The sequence below is a fragment of the Bubalus kerabau genome, chromosome 2, assembly GCF_029407905.1.
Source record: "Bubalus kerabau isolate K-KA32 ecotype Philippines breed swamp buffalo chromosome 2, PCC_UOA_SB_1v2, whole genome shotgun sequence".
NCBI classification, from domain to species: domain Eukaryota; kingdom Metazoa; phylum Chordata; class Mammalia; order Artiodactyla; family Bovidae; genus Bubalus; species Bubalus kerabau.
Genome location: NC_073625.1, coordinates 200,460,549 through 200,486,308, shown reverse-complemented (window position 1 = coordinate 200,486,308; position 25,760 = coordinate 200,460,549). Strand labels below are relative to the sequence as shown.

The 25,760-nt window shown below is 45.4% G+C and overlaps 1 protein-coding gene across 15 annotated transcripts in view; it reads left to right on the top strand.

Moving 5' to 3' along the window:
- The window catches only part of TBC1D5 (TBC1 domain family member 5), a 590,389-nt gene that overhangs the window by 508,082 nt on the left and 56,547 nt on the right, over positions 1–25,760 (top strand). For all 15 annotated transcript variants that reach the window (XM_055570013.1, XM_055570012.1, XM_055570015.1 and 12 more), the window contains one exon: positions 8,575–8,825. In XM_055570013.1, the coding sequence (XP_055425988.1) occupies positions 8,575–8,825 (251 nt within the window). The remainder of the gene's footprint in view (positions 1–8,574; positions 8,826–25,760) is intronic.

The following is a 25,760-nucleotide window of genomic DNA, read 5'->3' as shown; positions in this document are numbered from 1 at the left end:
CTTCTCTGATTTCTGTGGCAAGGACTTCCAAAACTATGTTGAATAAGAGTGGCGAGAGTGGACGATCTTGTCTCAGAGGAAACGCTGTTTGTCACCGTTGAGAAGGATGTTTGCTGTGGGTTTGTGGTTTATGGCCTTTATTATGTTGAGGTAGGGTCCCTCCATCGGAGAAGGCAATGGCACCCCACTCCAGTACTCTTGCGTGGAAAATCCCATGGATGGAGGAGCCTGGTGGGCTGCAGTCCATGGGGTCGCTGAGGGTCGGACACGACTGAGCGACTTCACTTTCACTTCACACTTTCATGCATTGGAGAAGGAAATGGCAACCCACTCCAGTGTTCTTGCCTGGAGAATCCCAGGGACAGGGGAGCCTGGTGGGCTGCCGTCTCTGGGGTCCCACAGAGTCGGACACGACTGAAGCGACTTAGCAGCAGCAGCAGCAGCAGCAGGGTTCCCTCCATGCCTGCTTTCTGGAGAGTTTTTATCATAAATCAGTGTTTAATTTTGCCAAAAGCTTTTCCTGAATCTATTGAGATGATCGGATGGCTTTTATTCTTAAGTTTGTTGACATGGTGTATTATACTGATTTATTTGCATATATTGAAGAACACTTGTGCCCTATTTGATCATGGTGTATGATCCTCTTAATGTGTTGTTAGATTCTGTGTGCTCATATTTTGTTGAGGATTTTTGCACCTATATTCATCAGTGATACCGTCCTGTAATTTTCTATTTTTTTGATATCTTTGTCTGGTTTTAGTATCACAGTGATGGTGGTCTCATAGAATGAGCTTGAAAGTGTTCCTCTCCCTGCAATATTGGAAGAGTTTGAGAAGGATGATGTTAGCTTTTCTCTAAATGTTTGATAGAATTCACCTGTGAAGCCATCTGGTTTGGGACTTCTGTGTGTTGAAAGATTTTTAATCACAGTTTCAATTTCATTGCTTGTGATTGGTCTGTTCATATTTTCTGTTTCTTCCTGGTTCAGTCTTGAAAGGTTTTACCTTTCTAAGAATTTGTCCATTTCTTCCAAGTTGTCCATTTTATTGGTATGCTGCTGCTGCTGCTGCTGCTAAGTTGCTTCAGTCATGTCCGACTCTGTGCGACCCCATAGACGGCAGCCCACCAGGCTCTGCCGTCCCTGGGATTCTCCAGGCAAGAACACCAGAGTGGGTTGCCATTTCCTTCTCCAATGCATGAAAGTGAAAAGTGAAAGTGAAGTCGCTCAGTCGTGCCCGACTCTTAGCAACCCCATGGACTGCAGCCCACCAGGCTCCTCCATCCATGGGATTTTCCAGGCAAGAGTACTGGAGTGGGGTGCCATTGCCTTCTCTGTTATTGGTATGCAGTTGCTTGTAATAGTCTCTTATGATCCTTTGTATTTCTGCGGTAACAATGGTAACTTCTCCCTTTTCATTTCGTTTTATTGATCTGAGTCCTCTCCCTTTTTTTCTTGAGGAATCTGGCTAAAGGTTTATCAGTTTTTTTCAATCTTCCCAAAGAAACAGCTTTTAGTTTCATTGATCTTAAGAAATAAAGTTTTCTTAGAACAACTTGTTTTTAGTGAACCAGACGGGCTGCTTATAATAAATTCAACCATTTCCAAGTAATTAGTAAAAATATTTGTATAAAGCAGCTTATTTAAGTTTGGTTTCCATAATTCCTTTGAAAAAATCAGAGTTTTTCCTTATTTCCATTATTCAGGTATTTGTTTCTGTTTTCATTTAACAGAACAAAATGAGTAATAAACAAAATAAACCCAACTAGCTACAATTTTAAATGTATGTAAATAACAATTGAATCAACAGACTATTTAAAATTGGAGGAAAATCTATGATGCTGTTGCTTTAATCAGATCCAAATATATAGCTTTAAGGGCTTTTATTGGGGAAAAAAAGAAAAATGAATGAATGAATGGATGAACCAAGCATTCAACCTTTGGGGACGTAGATGAAAATAATTAAAAATCAGTTTAAAACTCATTCTTTTGACAAAAATATAAGCAAGCATCTAACAAAATTTTATTACCAAAGGAGTGAGGTAAACAAGTATTAGATACTTAATATTAGACTTAAAAAATAAACCTCTGGGTAAGAAGGAAATAAATCAGGGTGGTGTCAAGATTTGGATACCAGGAAGGAAAGGTTGTGAAGAATTTTTACAGAGACAGTACTTTTAAAACAAAAAAAGCTTTAGAAAACTTTTAGAAGGTTAATGAGAAAAGCTTATGATCCTGGTAGTAAAAAGGCATTGGAGAACTTAGGAGCTCTTTCAGTAAATGGAATGCAGGTTACGAAGCCAGGCTGCAAGAGATTGAGCTGGTAAAAAGAGGCAGCAAGAGTCACCATTTCCAGAGTTCCAGAAACTCAATAAAAGGGGCCCAACCATGAAGCCAGGTCAGGTTCTGGTACAGGTGTTTTGAAGGATTAGTGGATCTTCCCAAAAATGCCTCTGTTGCTACAGATTTAACCTGTTGAAGAAGCTTGTGCCAAAAGTAAATTCTTGGATCAGCTTTGAAGCTGTTCCTTTACATGGTACTATTTTAATTATAGTGTGTAGTGAACAACAGTACTGAAATTACATAGAACTAGGCACGCCGCATTAGATTTGGTATATTCACTGTCTTGGTAACTCCAAAGCCCTCTTAGCCCTCTATATCCACTGGTCTCATCTTTATTCCAGTCTAGTCCAGTCCTCACTGTCCATCAGCTCTCTTGACAGCTGCATTAATTTTCATTCATTTAGGACATGTGATTTAATAGCCAGTAGTGCTTATTGCTGGAGAAGGAAATTGCAACCCACTCCAGTATTATTGCCTGGAAAATCCCATGGACAGAGGAGCCCAGTAGGCTACAGTCCATGGGGTCACAAAGAGTTGGACACTACTGAGCGACTTTACTTCACTTCACTTCACTTCACTTCAGTGCTTATTGCAGATTGCTTAGTACGTCTTGGAAAGAAGGCTGTTGCTAATATTTAAGCCCTGTCTTAGCTAACTTTCTCATAAACATTGTCATGCCTGAAACAAATGGACAGTGGGCAATGTGCTCAGCATGCTTGCCCTAGAAGTACCTTGGTTAAGATTGTTTCTATCTGAAAATACACAGTCACCTTCAATAGTTGTTTTCAAAATAAAATACTCTTCTAGAAGCTCTGGGTACTGGATGAGGGGAAATCGGTTAAAAACAAAAACTATACAAAAAAGGATAACAGTGCTCATCCCCTTTTCAGAGCTATTCAGATGAAAGATCGCCCAGCGTGAGCTTGATCTACGTGTTTTTCCTGGTTGTTAGCAGCAGTGAAGATGCATTAACCGTCGTCTCTTGATAACGTGCTAGCAGTGTCTTAGTACTTTTATCAACATATAAATTTTAGAACTGGCAATATGGGAATTCGACTAGTACATTTTTGTTTATAAAAAAGGGTAACAACATTATAACTTCTTCATATCTGTGAATTATGAATCTCGACTTGCAGACAAGCGAAACGAAAATGCAGTGGAACTTCAATATCGTAATAGCTCTTCTTTCCTCCACCACTGAAGAGAAGGGGCTGCACACAGGCTGCTGAGTGCAATGTCGTGCCAGAGGCGAAGGCCTTCTGAGTCCACAGTTTATGAGTGCTCTACATGTCGCTCATTCCTTTTCTCAATAAACATGCTTGAGTGCCTTCCCTGTTGCTCAGCTGTAATGTCTGTCAGTTGAAAGGCTTTACTTCCTGAGGAAGCAGCTGAAGATTACAAGTAGTGGGCCATCACTATATATCATTATCTATCAGGAAACATTGTTTTCAACAATTTTTGGAAGGACATTACGTAGCTCATTTCTTTAAAGATGAAATAATGCAAAATAAACCATTTGGAAAAGGATTTTTTTCACATTTAATTGTGTTATAAATCAATATCTCTTTCTTATATAAAGCTGAATTCCAAGCCTCCCATACCTAGCCTGTAATATTAGCTAGAATCATTAGAGAAGACTTTATGGAAAGAAGAAGCATAGAGCTCTTCGATTTTTACTATAGAACTCTGGATCAGTTATGTTTTAGAACTCTTTCTAGTGTATCTATTCAGAGATCTGTCTAGTTCAGTTCAGTCACTCAGTCAACTCCCTGTCCATCACCAACTCCCGGAGCTTACTCAAACTCCTGTCCATCGAGTCGGTGATGCCATCCAGCCATCTCATCCTCTGTCACTCCCTTCTTCTCCTGCCTTCAATCTTTTCTAGCATCAGGGTCTTGTCCAATGATTCAGTTCTTCCCATCAGGTGGCCAAAGTATTGGAATTTCAGTTTCAGCATCAGTCCTTCCAATGAATACTCAGGACTGATTTCCTTTAGGACGGACTGGTCGGATCTCCTTGCAGTCCAAGGGGCTCTCTAGAGTCTTCTCCAACACCACACTTCAAAAGCATCAATTCTTTGGCACTCAGCTTTCTTTATAGTCCAACTCTCACATCCATACATGACTACTGGAAAAACCATAGCTTTGATAAGATGGACCTTTGTTGGCAAAGTAATGTCTCTGCTTTTTTATATGCTGTCTAGTTTGGTCATAGCTTTTCTTCCGAGGACCAACAGTCTTTTAATTTCATGGCTGCACTCACCATCTGCAGTGATTTTGGAGCCCCTCAAAATGAAGTCTCTCACTGTTGCCATTGTTTCCCTGTCTATTTGCCATGAAGTGATGGGACCGGATGCCATGATCTTAATTTTCTGAATGTTGAGTTTTAAGCCAACTTTTTCACTCTCTTCTTCCACTTTCATCAGGAGGCTCTTTAGTTCTTTGCTTTCTGCCATAAGGGTGGTATCATCTTGATTCCAGCTTGTGCTTCATCCAGTCCAGCATTTCTCATGATGTACTCTGCATATAAGTTAAATAAGCCGAGTGACAATATACAGCCTTGGCGTACTCCTTTCCCAATTTGGAACCAGTCTGTTGTTCCATGTCTAGTTCTAACTGTTGCTTCTTCACCTGCGTACAGATTCTCAGGAGGCAGGTAAGGTGGTCTGGTATTCCCATCTCTCTAATAATTTTCCATGGTTTGTTGTGATCTACACAGTCAAAGGCTTTGGCATAGTCAATAAAGCAGAAATAGATGTTTTTCTTGAACTGTTTTGCTTTTTTGATGATCCAACGGATATTGTCAATTTGATTTCTGGTTCCTCTGGCTTTTCTAAATCCAGCTTGAACTTCTGGAAGTTCATGGTTCACATACTGTTAAAGCCTGGCTTGGAGAATTTTGAGCATTACTTTGCTAGCGTGTGAGATGAGTGCAATTGTGCGGTAGTTTAAACATTCTTTGGCATTGCCTTTCTTTGCGATTTGAATGAAAACTGACCTTTTCCAGTCCTGTGGCCACTGCTGAGTTTTCCATATTTGCTGGCATATTGAGTATAGCACTTTCACAGCATCATCTTTTAGGATTTGAAATAGCTCAACTGGAATTCCATCACCTCCACTCACTCTGTTTGTAGTGATGCTTCCTAAGGCCCACTTGCCTTCTCATTCCAGGATGTCTGGCTCTAGATGAGTGATCACACCATCGTGATTATCTGGGTCGTGAAGATCTTTTTTGTATAGTTCTTCTGTGTATTCTTGCCACCTCTTTTTAATATCTTCTGCTTCTGTTAGGGCTGTACCATTTCTGTCCTTTATTGTGCCCATCTTTGCGTGAAATGTTCCCTTGGTATCTTTAATTTTCTTGAAGACAACTCTAGTCTTGCCCATTCTCTTGTTTTCCTCTATTTCTTTGCATTGATCGCTGAGGAAGCTTTCTTATCTCTCTTTGCTATTCTTTGGAACTCTGCATTCAGATGGGTATATCTTTCCTTTTCTCCTTTGCCTTTAGCTTCTCTTCTTTTCTCAACTATTTGTAAGGCCTCTTCGGACAACCATTTTGCCTTTTTGCATTTCTTTTTCTTGGGGATGGTCTTGATCCCTGCCTTCTATACAGTGTCATGAACCTCTGTCCATAGTCCTTCAGGCAATCTGTCTGTCAGGTCTAATCCCGTGAACCTGTTTGTCACTTCCACTGTATAATCATAAGGGATTTGATTTAGGTCATACCAGGATGGTCTAGAGATTTTCGCTGCTTTCTTCAATTTAAGTCTGAATTTGGCAATAAGGAGTTCATGATCTGAGCCACAGCTACTGGTCTTGCTTTTGCTGACTGTATGGAGCTTCTCCATCTTTGGCTGCAAAGAATATAATCAATCTGATTTTGGTATTGACCATCTGGTGATGCCCATGTGTAGAGTCTTCTCTTGTGTTGTTGGAAGAGGGTGTTTGCTATGACCAGTGCATTCTCTTGGCAAAACTCGATGAGCCTTTGCCCTGCTTCATTCTGTACTCCAAGGCCAAACTTACTCCACATATCTCTTGACTTCCTGCTTTTACATCCCAGTCCCCTATAATGAAAAGGACATCTTTTTTGGATGTTAGTTCTGAAAGGTCTTGTAGGTCTTCATAGAACCATTCAACTTCAGCTTCTCCAGCGTTACTGGTCAGGGCATAGACTTGGATTACTGTGATATTGAATGGTTGGCCTTGGAAATGAACAGAGATCATTCTGTCATTTTTGAGATTTCAGCCTCTTTGTTGACTATGATGGCTACTCCATTTCTTCTAAGGCAGTCTTTCCCACTGTAGTAGATATATTGGTCATCTGAGTTAGATTCACCCATTCCAGTCCATTTTAGTTCACAAATTCCTCAAATGTTGATGTTCACTTTTGCCATCTCCTGTTTGAGCACTTCCAATTTACCTTGATTCATGGACCTAACATTCCATGTTCCCATGCAATACTGTTCTTGACAGTTTTTTGCTCTACTGAGAGCTCTGTCTACAAGACCCTGATGCTGGGAAAGATTGAGGGCAAGGCAGAAGGCGAAGGTGGTGACAGAGGATGAGATGGTTAGGTAGCCTTGCCAACTCAGTGCAAATGAGTCTGAGCAAACTCGGGGAGACAGTGGAGGACAGGGAAGCCTGGCGCGCTGCAGTCAAGGGGCCACAAAGAGTCAGACACCACGCAGCGACTGAACAGCAGCTAGTAATGGCAGGGACGCAGCCGTCACATAAAACGCAAGAGAATTACCATGTACGTGCTGCCAGGTAGATCTGAGAAAAGGAAATGATGGCAAAATTTAAGGTGACTAAAATCGTGACAAGTAGATCTCTCAGATTTGATTTCCAGTTTCCTACTTTTGTGAAAACAAAGCTAAATGTGAGAAAATAGGCTTCTATTAATGATTGGATTACATACTAATATTGACATGGACAACATCCCACAAGTAAAATAGTCTAACTGGTCTTCCAGATAATAGCCCCGAGATACTTAAAGCCGGTGACTCATTTGGGAAGTAGTCATTCATTTGAACAGATGTTGACTTGGTGTCCTCTCTCTGCCAGGCTGAGCATCGGCACTGGCAAACCCCGGTCGCCAGGAGAGGCCTGTGTGAGCCAGAGGGGAGCGTGGAGGGGGGCTGAGTGCTGAGCGGCGAGGTGAGGGTGGCCCTTGGGCCCTGCAGCACAGTCACTGTGACCTCAGGGGTGGGCTGAGAGCAGGGGACCACAGCCAGGCCGAGCGGGCCAGACTGAAGCACAGAAAGCGAGACCAGGAAGGAATGAGCGTTCAGAGGAGAAGGGCTGCAAACGTGTGTGCACGAGTGCACGCGCAGCAGGTGGTGTGCTCGTGGAAGACACAGCAGAGAGGAGAGAGCGCGAGGTGGGACGGGGGCTCTGGGAGCAGCCGTCTCCAGAGGGCCGAGCCGCCGGGACCCTGCCTGTGGGCGGCGAGCGGTAGCCGGGCCCGGGTGAGAAGGGTCCGTCTGCCTTTTAACAAGTGTAGGCGGAACACTTGGTGTGTGCTGGCAACGGCAGGATGGAGACCAACGTCCTTGTCTCCATGGCATTTTGTTGCACTGGGGAGTGAAGAAGGCGGACATACACCAGGCAGACCAGGAAAACATGTAGTGTTTTGGGAAGGGGACGCAGGGTCGCGGGAAGGGGGTGTGGAGGCAGGGCGGCGGGGGGAGGGCGGACTCGGGTCTGGGGGCCCGACCCGTGATGGACTGTGAGCTGGCTGCACAACTGTCAGAGACGCTGCTGTTGCAGAATCAGGGCAGATGCGACCTTGGGGGAGACCTGTTCTCCCCTCGCTCCCCTTTGCGGCCACCCCGGGCTTGCCCAGCCCTGACCGCCCCTTCAGAGCCCGCATCGCAGGCTTCGTCTCGCCTACTTCCATGACAGTGTAACGAATGTACTTCTTGCCTGGACCCTCCAGGAGGGGAGCTGTGTTGTAGACAGTTGTGGTGTTGCCACTGTTAGGCCCTGTTGAATAAAGGAGTGAAAAAAAGAAATTCCACAAGCCACATCTTCAAAAGTCTTGCCGTTGGATTGTTCTGTGGTCACTTAAGTTTCCATACCTCACGTTGTGTACCTGATCTCATAAATGGCCCTTTTCAAAGCATGTAAACTATGTCTTTGTATCAACAGAACATGTGATATTCTGATATTAGATAACAGAGTTGTTCTCTAATTTAAATAATGTGTCTCCATGTATTTTTTTTTTTACAGGACCAATGCCAAAGGCGCTCCCCTAAATATAAATAAGGTCTCGAACAGCCTGATTAACTTCGGAAGGAAGCTGATTTCTCCTGCGGCGGCCCCGGGCGGTGCAAGCGGCCCCGTGGCAGCGGGCGGTGCCAGCGCCCCGTCCCCAGTGGCGGCTCCCACCAGGACCTTGGCGGAGGCCCCCAGGCACGTTCTGCAGCAGCAGCAGCAGAGGCTGATGAAATCGGAAAGTATGCCCGTGCAGCTGAACAAAGGTAAGGGAGGATACTAGAACCTGGGCCTTCTCACCGGACTTCGAGGAACCACCATCCTAGAAGGAGGAACTAATGCAAAACTCAACTGTAAAACATGTTAGATTGTTTGTAAATGGGAATTTCAGATACTATACTGTTGTAAGAACTTTTTATGAGCTAATTTGTTAAAGTACTTTCTTAACATTTCTTCCTCTGTGTGCTTGCATTTGAGTCGTGGTCACGCCCACAGAGCGTGGTGTGAACAGCAGAGAACTTGTCACAGCAGAGAGCTTGATGCCTGCAGACCGAGGTCTCTGCCCACTGTGCAGTGATGTCTCTGGCTGGGAGAGCGTTGGCGAGGGCGAGGCCCGGGACCCTGGGCCCTGCCGGTCCCAGCTTTCACCCCTGCGGTTGGTTCGGAGGAGGCAGGTCGCCAGGCTTGCATCCCTCTCCCAGCTGCTGTACCATCAAGGAGCACGAAGCAGAGCCCTGAACAGGGGAAGGGGCAGACAGGATGTCTCGGGCAGCCAGGGCCCGTGTCTGTGTTGGTACACGGGGAGAGGCGGACAGCCTGAGACTGGCTCTCGGTGTGCACGGCTCCGGGGCTGTGCCGGCGGTCTCCTGCCACCGGGGCTCGGGGAGCGCCTTGCACTTCGGGGGCTTCCCAGCACCTCACCTCGCTCATTGTATTCGTAAGAGAGCCTTTCGGGTTCCTACCGAGAACCTTTTTCTCATATTTTCCACTTACCTCCAAAGAAGTGTGAATCAAGTAACCCGACTCATAGCCAGTTAGAAACAGCTACATTTATTTTTAGCTGTGAGGCTTGGCTGTCTGTATTCCCGAAGCACGAGATACTAACGTGATGGCAGAAAATCTACAGAAATCAGTCCTGAGGCCTCACAAAGCCTGGAGTCTGTGGCCATTTAGCGTCAGAGCAGATACCCTCTTGACCCCTTCCTCATCCACGTGGTAAAGGAATCCCTGGATCATAGCCAAGTTCAGTACCCAACACTCAATGTTGACAGTAACAATAATATATTGAATCGTTAAATATTAAATATTAACCCATGTTCCATATACTTTGTTTAAGATGATTGCATCCAACGTTATCAAAATTTTAATTACTGATATTTAAACTGGTAAACTTAAGTTAAATGGACTCTATATGCCAGGGACAGAAAACAAACTGTGTGTGTTCAATAAGTGTGCTTCTGTTAGTTGCACGTATCTGTCGTTGCCTATATGGAGTACTAGAGTTTACATGGTTGCTGTTTAAACTCTGTTAGATACCCCATCTGCCTCGCACAGGAGCGTCTTTTATATTATCACGCTTCTCTCCAATGTGCAGCTGCCACGCGTGACTTAAAGAAGAGGAGACGTCAAATCCTTCACATATTGTAAATGTATTTTAATGCCAGGAGACATGCCCACTTCCAGGATGGAAATGAATGTTATTTTATATATTTCTTAATTGTACTGTTTTATTGTTCTAAACAAATATGATTTCAATATTGCTTTGATAACAAGCCATAGTTAGTAGTAATTCTAACTGATGGCAGGCAAATGAGTCAGAGAATCTCTTAATGCCGTAGCGTAAATTTTCTGAGGAACCAAGCCAAATGACTATAGAAATATAAAGTTGCGTCTCTAAGGAAATGTCAAGTATTAATATCACAGTGAGTGAGAAAGGAAGTACATGAGGACTGAACAATTGATGAAAACTAAGTCCCCAGTTATAGGGAAGCAACAGAGCACTTAAGCAGAGCATTTGGAACAGGAGCATCGCTGGGGCATTCGGTAACCCATCCCTGTGCAGAACGGAAGTGATCTTGTTTGGCAGCTCTTCTTTTCATTTCTGGTTTATTCTTCTCATGTCAACCTACAGAAGGCTTCTCTACCTTCCTATTAAAGATGGCTCGGTCTGTCAGGGCCCCTCCCTGAATAAAGGTTTTAATAAAATAGACCAAAAGGTGAAGAGAGCAGTTTGTACCAGTAGAAGTGCGGGTAGGTTGATCCTTCACTTGTTCTCCAGTGAACCACAGGCAGAATCCTGAAACTTCTGACCCTTTTCCTCACCTGGAAATAAGGGGTTTGAACTGACTCCTGGGGAGCATGCCAACTCTAAAAACCTATGGTTCCTTAGATGAAAGGCGTGTTTGTTAACTCTCCTCCAGCGGCGGTTCTTTCTGCGGGCGTTTCCCGCAAGTCTCCTGCTGTGCCTTGATGCTGACCTGAACCCGCAGGAGTGTCCCCTGGCCCCGGAGGGGGTGAGCACAGTGCCGACTCCTTCCCAGCCTCGCGCTGGGATAGGCTTCTGACCGTCTCGGGACAGCCCTGTGCTTCGTGCCTTTTTAGTGCACTCTGTAGGAAAACTTGAATGTTGTTTCGAAAAGTGGTTGTTTATGCAGTGAAAACCCTTATGGCTTTCATGGGTTAGTTAACTCTAGATTATCTCTGCTCATACAGAGGAAGAGTTCTGTGAGAAAGCCAGCATTCAAATGTCTGTTACTTGAAGTGCATTCTGCCGTGGGTATCTGTGTTGGGGGTGGGGTCCTGAAGGAAGGAGGGAGCACAGATGGTCCTCCAGCATTTTCCAGGTGACATCAATATTAAAATTAGCTTCAGTCTCTAAATATACATTAATAGGTGATCCAGAAGCTGCAGAGTAAAATGAGTAGCAAGCGTAAACTTGAAAATCTTCAAATGTACAGAAAATGAGGCACACTGCTTATCAGTGAATAGAGAGTTAACTGTATCAAGAAAATTCAGGACCCGGGAAGTCCCACTAAAAGTTGTTTATCAGTTATTTGGAGTATGTACCTATTTACAGATTTTATTTCAGCTATGGGAGAATACAAATGCATGTACTGTTAATTGATAGGAATGGTCTAATTACAACCCAGTAATTTCCAGATGAGCTGTCTGTGCTGTAAATCATCATTGTAGCCAGTGGTCAAGGCACTGAAGGTTGTTATATAATTCAAATATTGATTTTTTTTTTTTTTGCTATTGTGTAGGAGCTACAGGGAAAGCAGATCTGTTAATTATGTGTTATCATACATAGAAAATGTGGTGCCTTTTCAGGAGGCTTGTTTTTCAGCTTGTTAGTCTCGAAGTAGCATAAGGTTCCGAGGCTGACCTGCGCAGGAAGGGGTTCGGCCGACAGTGGCTGTGCTTCGTGGTGCGCTTCGCCATCCAGGCAGCAAATCAAAGACCCCAAAAGCCTTGCTTCTCAGTGGTCCTGCGCCTCAAGTGCTTCTCAGCGTTTCCTTTTCCTTTCTCTCCTGTATCTTGAGAATGCACTCCTTACCCCCCTTTTCCTTTGTATGTGTTTTGAGTTTGAGCACTTCTTTATTTGAAGCATTTACTACAGGTCCAATTTGTAAATGAAATCTTGCCTATAGTAAGTATATCAAGTTTAAAGGGTATGCAGTTCACAGATTTATTTTTACATGTTGACATTTATAAGTGCATGTGGTAACTTATGAAATCTTTTCAGTACTTAATATGAAATCAGAACTTGTTTAGGTCTTTATCTTATCACTGAAGAAATTGGTTTCAAGTTTTGTTAAAAATAAATTTTGTCTGTTACAGGAGGAAATTGATTTTAAAGGAACATCTCTACTTCTTAATTAAATACGTACATACTTTTGGATAAAGAATTTTTTAAATAAAATATAAAATCATGCTGTTATTTGTAGGAAAATGAAATCTGCTCAGCAGTATCCATTGATGGCTAGTTTCCTGTACTTTAGACCTGTAGAAACTTTTTTTTTTCCTCAAGAAAAACAGGCACAAACACTTTTAAGGAAACACTTTAAAAATTAGTTCCTTTAAGAAATACTTTATATTAATTTTTCCAAGATTGTGTTATAGTTTGATTCACTGAACTTTCAGTAACTAGGTTGATAGGTAAAAGTATTATAGCATTAAATATGAACAGAAAGTTAATTTTTTTCCTCTTTATGAAATCTAATTATTTTTTCTTATGAAATCCAGGCGATGTAGTTACAGGAAGCGATGCTCAGGTTTCTGTTCCTGTCCAGACCCTAACTGACCTCCCAGGTACAGTTACCATGGCAACGCAGCATCTCTTTGCCTGCAGTCTCATTGCCTCCTCCCAAACTCCATTTTCCTTTTTGCCACCCTCCATTCGTGCCGTCTATCAGCTCACTCCACTGCTCAGCCACTGAGTGGCACTGTTGTTTAGGACAAAAAGTCCCCTCTCGTGTCATACCTTGCTAGCACCAAATCTGACTACAGTCTGTTTTTTATTATTTTTTCAATTGAGTTTGTACCAGTCTCTTTCCTTGCAATAGATGGTACTCTAGATTTAGTGGTTCTTTTAACATCACATTTTAATTGACAGTTCATGCTGAGGTGTTTTTCAGTTGCAAAGGTGCTCTGTGATAGGATTTGACAGATTAGTTCTGAGGTTAGACATTTTAGATGCTGTGTATCTGCTTATTATTGTATGTATTAGCCAGAAGTACTTATTATATTTTACAGAGAAGAATTACTACTTGATTTCAAAATTTGTTTCTAAGTACAGGCTTTGTATTATGAGTCATTTTAACAGAATTGGACTTCCCTGATGGCTCAGATGGTAAAGCATCTGCCTACAGTGTGGGAGACCTGGGTTCGATCCCTGGGTTGGGAAGATCCTCTAGAGAATAGAGTGGGAATGGCAACCCACTCCAGTACCCTTGCCTAGAAAATCCCATGGACGCAGGGGAGTGGTAGACTACAGTCCATGGGGTCACAAAGAATTGGACACGACTTAGTGACTTTCACTTCACTTCACTTTTAACAGAATTAGAGTTCAGCATGACAAATCTCTATGTAGAGTAATTAGCAATGATATAAAATAAAAAGACAATATTTAAATATCATAACCATGTGTCCAAAATCTAGAAAAAGTTTATTTAAGAAATACAAAACAATAGTAATCCATATTCAGCACCTCCTATGGAATTTAGAAACATAAATATTTAAAGTTGCTGCATTTATCTTTTATTACATAATCTTTTAAAATATCCTGTAGAGAGAAATTCTGTATTAAATGGAAGGCTAGACTAACTTTAAGAATCCTCCATTCAAATTCAGACTAACAAGAGGACAGTATTAATAGAAATTCATATAATGTCTTCCTTAAAAATATCCGCACAGTCATGCTGCTAGCATTAAACTGCTATTCTAATAATGACATGTCTCCATAATATCTGTACTTTTTAATAGCATAACAGAAAATAATATGTCATGGTTAGGACCTGAGTGGTGTGTTGACTTAACGTGTTAAACAAACATACCGTGGGACAGAGGGGTGTGATCTTGCTTCTGTATATAGTTCTGCGTTTCCCTGGTAGGGTTTCTGGCTGTGTTCTGGTAATTGAACCCGCTGACCTTTAGGGCTTTTCGAGCTCTGAGAGTCTGTGAAAGCTGCTGTTTACTCTGTTCAGTGACCTAAACAGTAATGCGGTGCTGTGGCGTAGCCAGTACAAGAGGCAGATCAGTGATTCTTCTTTCCCTTCATCAGTTATTGCACTTACATGGATGTTGATGTGATTTTCTGACCTGGTGAGAATTCACAGGACTTAAATTTGTTAACTGAAAAGCTTTTTTTTTTTTTTTTGGCTGCACCACACAACTTGTAGGATCTTAGTTTCTTGACCAGGGATTGAACCTGGGCCCACGGCAGTGAAAAGCATGAAGTCCTAACTACTGGACTGCCAGGGAGTTCGCCCCAGGCAGCTGTCTAACAGGAGTTCTGTTATCACAGGGTGAGTTTGCTGCAGAGTGTATCTCTGGCTGCAAAAGCCTGATGGGTTTATACCTGTGTGGAAAGAGAAAGCTAAAGGTTGCTTCCTGTTCTGACTTCTGCTTCTACACTCCTGCTCAGTCCACGTTTTCCAGTAGACACGTGAACAGCGTCCCTTTTTAAACAGACTCTTAAAGGCGGCGATGGCAGCATTTTGTTCAAATGACTTGCATTAGAGAAGTAGAATTGTCTCACTCACTCACTCAGCGAGTACTTGTTGAATGCCTGCATTGTTCCAGGCTCTGTTTTCATTGGTCCCTTGACCTTCCCTCCCGCTTCGCCAAGCTGCGTGGGCATCGCGGGTACTTCAGATGACTCAGGCAAGTCCACATGGTCAAGAACCAGCTCTTTTTCTGAGCCCCTGTTCCCGACTGCCCTGTCTGCCCTGCCCAGCAGGACTGTATCAGTCTCACAGGGAAGAGTCCAGCGGCTTAATGAGACACGAGGCAAGGTGAACAGCTTTCACCTGCAGTGGGCAGTGGGGCGAGCCCTGCCCCGGTTTGGAGAGGTCACTGTGGGTTTGCCTCAACCCAGCACACTTCCTGCAGAGTGTCAGAGAGCAAGGGGAGGTAGACGGGACCCAAAATAGTTAGTGGTGGCAACAGAAAGCTTTCTAGCAATCTCTGCTGGGGAGATTCTTGAGGCTCAGTAATCCCAGAAGCTGGAGAAGCTCATCAGAGGTTCCAGACCCACAAGAATAGACACACTTTTCACGGAGATAAAATATCATGTGGACTTTACCTGGTGTCTTTTTTCAGAGCGGTGGAGCATTTTTCAAGCAGAAATTGAGCAAATATCAATATTTGCAATAATTCTTTAATTGTAGGTAGTCTTTTCTTATCATGAGGTCTTATATCTGTATCGTTGCCTTTTAACACACAATAATTATATGGGTTTTAATTTTTTGAAGAAAATTACAAATATAAAGTGATATCTCAAAATCCAGGCCATTAAATAATTTTTGGAAAATTGTTGGAAAGATCCATTTTATTTTCCTCAGTGTAGGTTGCAATCATAAAAGATACGCCACAGGAGAGTTTATTCTTTTGTCAACTTAACTCAAAGAGTTTTCTTCAAAATTATCTTAAGAAATAGCACATATGCCCCCAGGAACTTTTTTTGAGAGATACTTAGGAATTATTAATTCATAAACTTAAAATTCAGAAAACTAAGATCATGGCATCTGGTCCCATCACTTCATGGGAAATATATGGAGAAACAGTGTCAGACTTTATTTTTGGGGGCTCCAAAATCACTGCAGATGGTGACTGCACTCATGAAATTAAAAGACGCTTACTCCCTGGAAGGAAAGTTATGACCAACCTAGACAGCATATTAAAAAGCAGAGACATTACTTTGCCAACAAAGGTCCGTCTAGTCAAGGCTATGGTTTTTCCTGTGGCCATGTATGGATGTGAGAGTTGGACTGTGAAGAAGGCTGAGCGCCGAAGAATTGATGCTTTTGAGCTGTGGTGTTGGAGAAGACTTGGACTGCAAGGAGATCCAACCAGTCCATTCTGAAGGAGATCAGCCCTAGGATTTCTTTGGAAGGAATGATGCTAAAGCTGAAACTCCAGTACTTTGGCCACCTCATGTGAAGAGTTGACTCATTGGAAAAGACTCTGATGCTGGGAGGGATTGGAGGCAAGAGGAGAAGGGGACGACAGAGGATGAGATGGCTGGGTGGCATCACTGACTCGATGGACGTGAGTCTGAGTGAACTCCAGGAGATGGTGATGGACAGGGAGGCCTGGTGTGCTGTGATTCATGGGGTCACAAAGAGTCAGACACGACTGAGCAACTGATCTGATCTGATTCATGTTACAGATATGAGTGAATATACATAAATGTATATGCATGGATATCATTATGCATATTATCCGGTTTTTCCTTTTCCGTTGTGGTTTATCACAGCATATTGAATATAGTTCCCTGTGCTGTACCGTAGGACCTTGTTTATCCATCCCATAGATAATAGTTTGCATCTGTTCACCCAAACTCACAATCCATCCCTCCCCTGCACCCCAACGCTGGCAACCATAAGCTTGTTCTCTGTATCTGTGTAGATAACTTCATTTGTGTTATATTTGAGATGCCACATGTAAGCAATGTCATATGATGTTTGTCTTTTTATTTCTGACTTAGTTTGCTTGTACTTCCCTGGTGGCTCAGATGGTAAAAGCATCTGCCTACAATGCAGGAGACCCGGGTTGGATCCCTGGTTTGGGAAGATCCCCTGGAGAAGGAAATGGCAGCCCACTCCAGTATTGTTGCCTAGAAAATCCCATGGACAGAGGAGCCTGGCAGACTGCAGTCCATGGGGTCGCAAAGAGTCGGACACGACTGAGCGACTTCACTTTCACTTCACTTAGTCTGCTTAGTTTGATAATCTGTAGGTCCATCCATGTTGCAGCAAATGGCATTATTTCATTACTTTTATGGCAGATGTCACCATCTTAGTTTTTTGAATGCTGAGTTTTAAGCCAGCTTTTTCACTCTTCTCTTGCACCTACATCAAAAGGCTCTTCAGTTCCTCTTTGCTTTCAGCTATAAGGGTGGTGTCATCTGCATATCTGAGGTTATTGATATTTCTCCCGGCAATCTTGATTCTAGCTTGTGCTTCTTCCAGCCCAGTGTTTCTCATGATGTACTCTGCATATAACTTAAATAAGCAGGGTGACAATATACAGCCTTGACGTACTCCTTTCCCAATCTGGAACCAGTCTGTGGTTCCATGTCCAGTTTTAACTGTTGCTTCCTGACCTGCATACAGATATCTCAGGATACAGGTAAGGTAGTCTGGTGTTCCCATCTCTTTCAGAATTTTCCAGTTTGTTGTGATCCACACAGTCAAAGGCTTTGGCATAGTCAATAAAGCAGAAATAGATGTTTTTCTGGAACTCTCTTGCTTTTTTTATGGTCCAACAGGATGTTGGCAATTTGAACTCTGGTTTCCTCTGGCTTTTCTAAATCCAGCTTGAACATCCAGAGTTCACGGTTCACATACTGTTGAAGCCTGGCTTGGAGAATTTTGAGCATGACTTGGTTAGCGTGTGAGATGAGTACAGTTGTGTGGTAGTTTGAGCATTCTTTGGCATTGCCTTTATTTGGGACTGGAATGAAAACTGACCTTTTCCAGTCCTGTGGGCACTACTGAGTTTTCCATATTTGCTGGCATATTGAGTGCAGCATTTTCACAGCATTGTCTTTTAGGATTTGAAATCGCTCAGCTGGAATTCCATCACCTCTACTAGCTTTGTTCGTAGTGATGCTTCCTAAGTCCTCCTTGACTTTGCACTCCAGGATGTCTGGCTCTAGGTGAGTGACCACTCCATCGTGGCTATCTGGGGCATTCCACTGTATGTATGTATCACATCTTCCTTATCCCTTCATCCGTGGATGGACATTTTAGGTTGTTTCCATGTCTTGGCTATTGTAAATAGTGCTGCTGTGAACATAGGGGTTTGTTTGTTTAATAAAAAAAAGGTTGAAAAGGATAAAAATTCTCTCTTCCCACTTAACCACTGTTAATGTAAAACTAAAGTGCACATAACATTAGACAGTCCCAGTTAACTAAAGGGAAAAAAGAAAAAAAACAGCTTCTTTTTCTCCTCGCACTTCCTTTTGCCAGCCCATTTCACTACAGGTATCCATTGTTAAGTTTCTTATAACTCCTTCTAGAAGAAAGAAAAAATATTTTAAACTAAGGGGTAACACATACCTCACGTTAATATGCTAACAGCTCATGTCTGGAGATGACTTCACTGTGGACCCTCAAGATGAAAGCAGAACCTGTGCCGTGCGGGTGACAAGCAGTAAGTGGCTGGGACAGAGAAGAGGGAGGCCAGAGCAGCTCAGGCAGGACGTAGTGCAACAGGACAGAGAGCCTGCTCCTGCCCGCAGGAAGGACTGCAAAGCCTAGAGGCTGTCCTGGAAGATGGCCATGCATCAGTCCCTCTGGGTGCTGTTGAAAAACCAGAGTCCTGAAGCACAACAAGCAGTTCCACTGCCTTCTAAAGAATCGCTTTAAGAAGACAGAGGAATACAGAATATGTAAAACAAATTCAGGAGACTCATCAATTAACTAGAACATGCCTCTTTTTTGGGAAGACTTACTCCAAAAGACATTGAATGAATGAGTTGTTGGATAGAGAACAAGGTCAGAGTTAGCCCTTTGCCACCAGAAGACCTCATTCCACGTTTCTTTCATTTGAAGTTGCATTTGCTACAGCCCTTTCTAGGGGAGCAGGGTGATGAATCTGTGCTCAGCATGGGCTCTGGAGTCAGGCCTGGGTTGGAATCTGGCCTTCGTCACTGCCTTGCTGGATGCCCCACAGAGGCTGCTTGACCGCTCATCTATAAAGAGAGAGAAGGGACAGCTGCTTCGGGGGGGAGGGGGGCAGTACCCCCACGCCTGTCCGTCATGAGGACTGGAGGGTGCCACCTCTCATCTGTAGAGAGAGAGAAGGGACAGCTGCTTCAGGGGTGGGGGGTGGCACCCCATGCCAATCCATCATGAGGACTGGAGGGGGCCGCCTCTCATCTGTAGAGAGAGAGAAGGGACAGCTGCTTCGGGGGTGGGGGGCGGCACCCCATGCCAGTCCATCATGAGGACTGGAGGGGGCCGCCTCTCATCTGTAGAGAGAGAAAAGGGACAGCTGCTTCAGGGGTGGGGGGCGGCACCCCACGCCTGTCCGTCGTCAGGACTGGAGGGGGCCGCCTACTCAGGGGCAGTTATGGTGGTGGGGTCACTGTGTGCCGTCCTCAAGTGCCTCTTAGGCCGTCAGAGTGAGCCATATGAAGGAAACAACTCAACGCCTCTGTCTTGTCTTAATGTGTCCTGATGATCTGAACCCCACGTTTGCACTTGGGCACGCCAGCCATGGAGGGGACCGCGCCCGGCGCCTCTGGCCGGGCTGGAACCAGGTTGGTTGCAGGCGCTGCAGGTCCTTTGCCCTCTTGCGGCACCAACGTGTGTTTTTAAGGAGCAGACTAGAGCCGTCTTCTGTCTGTCGCTCAGGTCTGTGAGGTCGTACTGTCTAACCAGGCGGGGACCAGTTGCGTCCTGTGTGCTCCAGGGTCACCGTGGGACGTCCAGGCGACCCCCTTTCTGTGACCATAGTGCTGGGCTTCCTGGAGGCCTCGCCTTTCCCAATCCTCTGAGCCAGGCTTCTCACCCACGACCCCTAGAATTCCCAGCCTCCTGAATGTGTTGCCTTTGGTGTCCTGTGTCCAAATCTCCAGCTGGTTCATGGGGTTCTGCCCAGCCATTTAGGAATACCGCTCATGTTCTTGTTTCCTGTTGAGTTTAGTGAGAGAAAGGTCACGAGACTATCACGCGTGGGGCATCGTAGGAGCCTCACGTGCGTGCCCTCCCTCCTCTCCTCTCCTCTCCTCTCCCCAGCCACCCTGTAATCGGGTCCCCACTAATGCTGGAGCAGCTCCTTCAGTGACCTCGGCTCTTGACAGATAAGCTCCATCGACACATAGCCCATGGGACCCAGAACATTTATCGAATGTTTCAGAGCGGCCTGTGCTCGGAGCCCGTTAGCCCAGGTCTGTGGGTGCCCCCCGAGCAGGTGGCCATGGGCCCGTTCAGGAGAGCGGGTCTGAGGCTGGGGGGCGGCCCGTGCCCGCCTGTGCTGGGTCGGGGGTGCCCGGTGTGCTGCGGATGGTCTGCGTGTGCTGAGTCCGTCGCAGATGCTCAGACCACGCTGAGCCCTTCCCACGTGTCCACCGTGGGCACCCAGCACATGTGAAGGGCTCACTTCCCCAGGGAGGAGACTGTGGCCTGTGGAGGGTCAGGGACTTGAGGGGGCCCCATGGCTAGACAGCAGCCGAGTCAGAGTGGACCCCAGCTGTGTCCGGCTCAGCAGGTGTGGATCTGAGAGATTCTGCTTGGCAAGCCGCTCATGTGTCGCCCACGACCGCCCCAGCTTTAGCTGAAGCCCTGAGATCTCTCACGGGCCCAGCGCAGGAGGCGCCTTGTCCAGCGTAGCTCTGGTCATCCTGAGCCCATGTCCCTGCAGTCCCCCCAGGGCTGCTGACCGGAGCTGCCAGGCCCCTGCCTGAGGACACGCACTGCTGGGCCCAGCGGCCCTGTCTTCACCCCACCTTCTCTCCCTCCCTCCTTGCCCCACAGCCGGATGACCAGGAGGACAGAGCCCACACTGAGGGTGCCAGCAGCTTCTGAAAGGAATGTGTGTGCTCCCGTCCCCGGGCCTGTGCCCCTTCTCTCCAGCACGTGGGTGGCAGGGAGCCCCGAGGGGTCCATCAGGCTTTGTCTCATCGAGGTGTGCCCAGTAGTCTGCCTCCAAAATACTGTGTTTCCTGCAGAAAACTGACCTTCCCTGAACCACCACCCCCAACTCTAAAGATGTAGCTCCCACTCTGATGGCCTGAGACAGGATTGGGCAGTCCCTTCTCTGTGCTTTCGTTGGCGGGGGGTGTAGGTTAGTCGGTGTGTGTGCAAGGCCTCGTGTCTCCTGAGCTGGTGTTTCAGAAGCTCCTTACGAGCTCCTGTGGGTCCGTCCTCGGGGCGGCAGACTTGCTAGACACATTTCCTACCGTCAGCCTGCATAGGGCTTGTTCCCCGACGTTTGAAGGAAAGACTGCGCATGCCTGCTGTGGCTTGAGGATATTTAGTATATTCAAGAGTGACTTACCTATAATTATGAAAAGCCGTTCTGGGTCAGGACTTCAGACCTTTGTAGGATGCTTTTGGGGGTGTGCCCTAAGGAGCGCACTGAATCCACGAGGAGTCAAAGCAGCAGCCTTGAGCTGCGGGAGAGGGTGAACTCCCTGCCGTTGCTGCTGGGACCCCTGAGGCCGGGACAGCGCTCAGAGGCCGTCGTGCGAGGGGACCAGCCCGGGCTTCTGTCGGCCCAAACCAGCCCCAGGTGCAGCTGTTCCTGGGGAAGGGGCATGCTGTTGGCAGAGCAGTTCTTTAGAGCTGGGGCTGTCTGCAGAGAGGAAGCCACAGGGGCCGTCGGCATCTGAGAGAAAACGTGCCTCAGTCCCGCTGGCGTCCTGCCCAGCTCTGCGTGGTGAACAGTGTGCCTCCAGGCGTGAGCGTCAGGCCCCGGCGCACCCGTGGACATGGAGCGCGCCTCTGGCCCCGGCGCCCACGGACGGACAGCGCGCCTCGGGCCCTGGCGCCCGCGCACGTGGTGAGCCTCAGGCCCCGGCGCCCGCGCAGACGAGCGTTGGTCCTGGCAGGACGCCGTGCAGCTTACGGGCTGCGGGCCTGTTGACGCGGACTCCTCGGCCGGGATCTGTCCGGCGAGGCCTGGCTGGAGAAACGTGTCGTCCACGCCCCCGACGTTGTCCTGAGCCTGTGTGCTAGGCCTGGAAAGGTCGTCTCACGTGCTGCTGACTCCAGCTTCTTGAGGTCTAAATGTTTCCGTTCGCACAGGGCACAGAAACGTTAGCCCGTTTCTGTAACAGAGGAGAAATGTATTTTAGTACAGTCTTTATATGCCATACATGCCACATAGTACTTTATTAATACTACCACCAGTTTGGAATTGGTTCATTCTGAGATAAATTCTGAAAAGAGCTGACTCAATGTTATCTCTGAAACTATAGTTGGCCAGGCAGAATAAAAGCTACAAAAGAAACTTATGGAGAACAGAACTTTCAAATCCTCTCTGGATTGGATAAGTGGATACATATTGCTACACAGTAAATGACTGATACCCTGATTTGTTAAAGCAGGTATTCAAAAGATTTCGCCTAGGTATGTCATTATCTTATTTTGTTACGATGGTTATTTTATGTAACTGTCTACATGTTGTGAAAAAATTTGGCAGTTTAGGCTGCTAAGTGGATTATACCTGGGCTGCCCAGCGTGGTATCTGTTGGCCACATGGGGCCTTGGAGCTCTGCAACGAGTGTGCACTGGGTTTTCAAGACTTAGTTTGAAAAAATGAGTGTGAAATATCTCAGTTGTTTTATTTTGATGACATGTTGAATGATCATAGTTTGGATGTTTGGTGAAGTAAAAAAATTATTTAAATTAGTTGTACTTGTCTTTAGTGTTTAACCATGGATACTAGAACATTGAAACGACACGTGTGCTTGGGCTGTTTCTGCCGAGCGGCGGCAGTGCAGCCAGGGCCCTGACGGCCTCCCACGTACAACATCAGCAGAGGTTGATTGTCACCCTGCCGCGTACCACCCAACAGGAGAAGCTGCGACGGGCGCAGCCCCTGCCCTTCCTGAAATCTGCTCTGTAGTATAAGCAGGAGCGCTCTAATTGAATACAAGAGACCTGACCATCCATTTGTGTTTCCAGGAAAAAGCATTTCAAAATGTGTATCTATCCTAACAACTGAGTAGACAGGCCTCAGCCACTCCCCAAATCACGTGGCTCCTTAGAGTCACCCTCTCTGATACAGAAATGCAGTAACGTGTTGGTTTAGTCTTTAAGTTTGGACAAACTGTATGATACTGCTAGCTGTATATTTAAGCACTGTTTCCAGGGCATAGAGTCGATTAAACTCTGTGAGCCTCAGTTTTCTCATAATGTCACTAGGATCAAATGATATAGTGTGTAAAGGTCCATACATGTGCATGGACTAACGTTTTGTAAACATCACTCTGCTGAGGTGTATTTTAATTTTCTGATTTCTTCTTTGGGTAGCCAGACTAGGGAGGTATGTGTATAGTAAAGGTTTAGGAATGGTACATGGCTATAGGACAGATAAAATCTAAAATCCGAGTTTTCTTGATTTTATTATAATTTCAACATGGAAACAGTTAATTTCTATAATAGGGATCACTTAAGACTTTTTTCCCCTTGATTGTGTGTGTGTATGTCTGTGTGCGTGTGTGTGTGTGCACACACGCGCGCGCACCCAGTCGTCGTGTCTTGACTTTTTGCCACCCCATGGACTGTAGCTGCCAGGCTCTCTGTCCATGGAATTTTCCAGGCAAGAGTACTGAAATGGGTTACCATTTCCTCCTCCAGGGGATCTTCCCAACCAGGGGTTTGAACGTGCTTCCCTAGTGTCTATCCTGCATTGGCAGACTGGTTCTTTAACACTTTGCCACCTGGGAAACCCAATAATGTTTGTAATTTCTTTTAAATGGAAAATTTTCCCAGCAGCTTTGATGGAACTTTACTTTATATTATAAACGCCTGACAGATAGAGATGCCCCTACCTTATTTTCAGACTAATCAAAAAAACTAAAATTTTATAAGGTTTGATATATATAATTGCTTACAACTATTTTTTTTTTTTTCATTTTGGAAGATAAGTTGGGAGGAGGGAGTTGTTGTAGTCCACAAAATTCTAAGTTTTTGCAGGACTATAATAAAATGTAAATGAATCTACCTGGTGTTTTAGCATAACTTGGAATCTGAACTATCATGCCAAACAATGAGATGCTAGAGATCGTTGCTACTGTTCAGTCGCTCAGTCGTGTCCAACTCTTTGCAACCCCATGGACTGCAGCACCCAGGCTTCCCTGTCCTTCGCCATCTCCCAGAGTTTACCCAAACTCATGTCTAGTGATGCCATCCAACCATGTCATCCTCTGTCATCCCCTTCTCCTCCTGCCTTCAATCTTTCCCAGCATCAAGGTCTTTTCTAATGAGTCAGCTCTTCAAATCAGGTGGCCAAAGTATTGGAGCTTCAGCTTCAGCATCAGTCCTTCCACTGACTATTCAGGACTGATGTCCTTTAGGATGGACTGGTTGGATCTCCTTGCAGTCCAAGGGATTCTCAAGAGTCTTCTCCAACACCACTGCTCAAAAGCATCAGTTCTTTGGTGTTCAGCCTTCTTTATGGTCCAACTCTCACATCTGTACATGACTATTGGAAAAGCCATAGCTTTGACTAGACAGATCTTTGTTGACAAAGTAATGTCTCTGCTTTTTAATATGTTATCTAGGTAGGTCATAACTTTTCTTCGAAGGAGCAAGCATATTTTAATTTTGTGGCTGCAGTCACCATCTGCAGTGATTTTGGAGTCCAAGAAAATAAAGTCAGCCACTGTTTCCATTGTTTCCCCATCTATTTGCCATGAAGTGATGGGACAAGGTGCCATGATCTTTGTTTTCTGAATGTTGAGCTTTAAGCCAACTTTCTCACTCTCCTCTTTCACTTTCATCAAGAGGCTGTTTAGTTCTTCTTCACTTTCTGCCATAAGGGTGGTGTCATCTGCATATCTGAGGTTATTGATATTTCTCCCGGCAGTCTTGATTCCAGCTTGTGCCTCCTCCAGCCCAGCGTTTCTCATGATGCACTCTGCATATAAGTTAAATAAGAAGGTGACAATATACAGCCTTGATGTATTCCTTTTCCTATCTGGAACCAGTCTGTTGTTCCATGTCCAGTTCTAAGTGTTGTTTCTTGACCTGAATACAGGTTTCACAGGAGGCAAGTAAGATGGTCTGGTATTCCCATCTCTCAGAATTTTCCACAGTTTGTTGTGATACACACACTCAAAAGCTTTAGCCTAGTCAATGAAGCAGAAACATGTTTTCCTGAAATTCTCCTGCTTTTTCTATGAGCCAACGGATGTTGGCAGTGTGGTCTCTAGTTCCTGGGCATCTAAAGATGGTTCTTCTGCCATCTAGAGATCATAAATAGAGTATAATTTTTTTAAAAGGAGGAGTAATAATGAGAATTTCCCACTTATCTAACAGCCCTGGAGATGAGAGGCCTGACTTCGGTCTTGCCGAGATAAAGCCGAGGCATCGGGGGGCCTCTGGGGGAGAATCGTTTGTGCTGTTGGCAGCATTCCGTTCCTAGTGACTGTAGAGCCGGGGTCCCCGTTTCCCCACTGGCCGTCAGCGGAGGGCCATCCCCGGCCCTCGAGGATCTGCAGCGCCTCGTTTCCCTTTCTCCGTCTTCACAGCCAGCACCAGCAGGTCAGCGCTCTGTCCTCAGCCGCCTCGTGTTCCATAGTCACATCTCTGCTTTTGTTTCACTGTAAGGACCCCTGTCCACACTAACCCACATGGCCACCCAGGTCACTCTTCCCAGCTCAGGCTCTTAAGTCACGCCTACGGCGCTGCTTCTGCCCTGTAAACTAGCACACTTACAGACCCCAGACATTAAGGGCATAGGCTGTATTCCACCTGCCATGGCTTTGGGGGGGGAGATATGAATTCTCAAATTTGACCCAG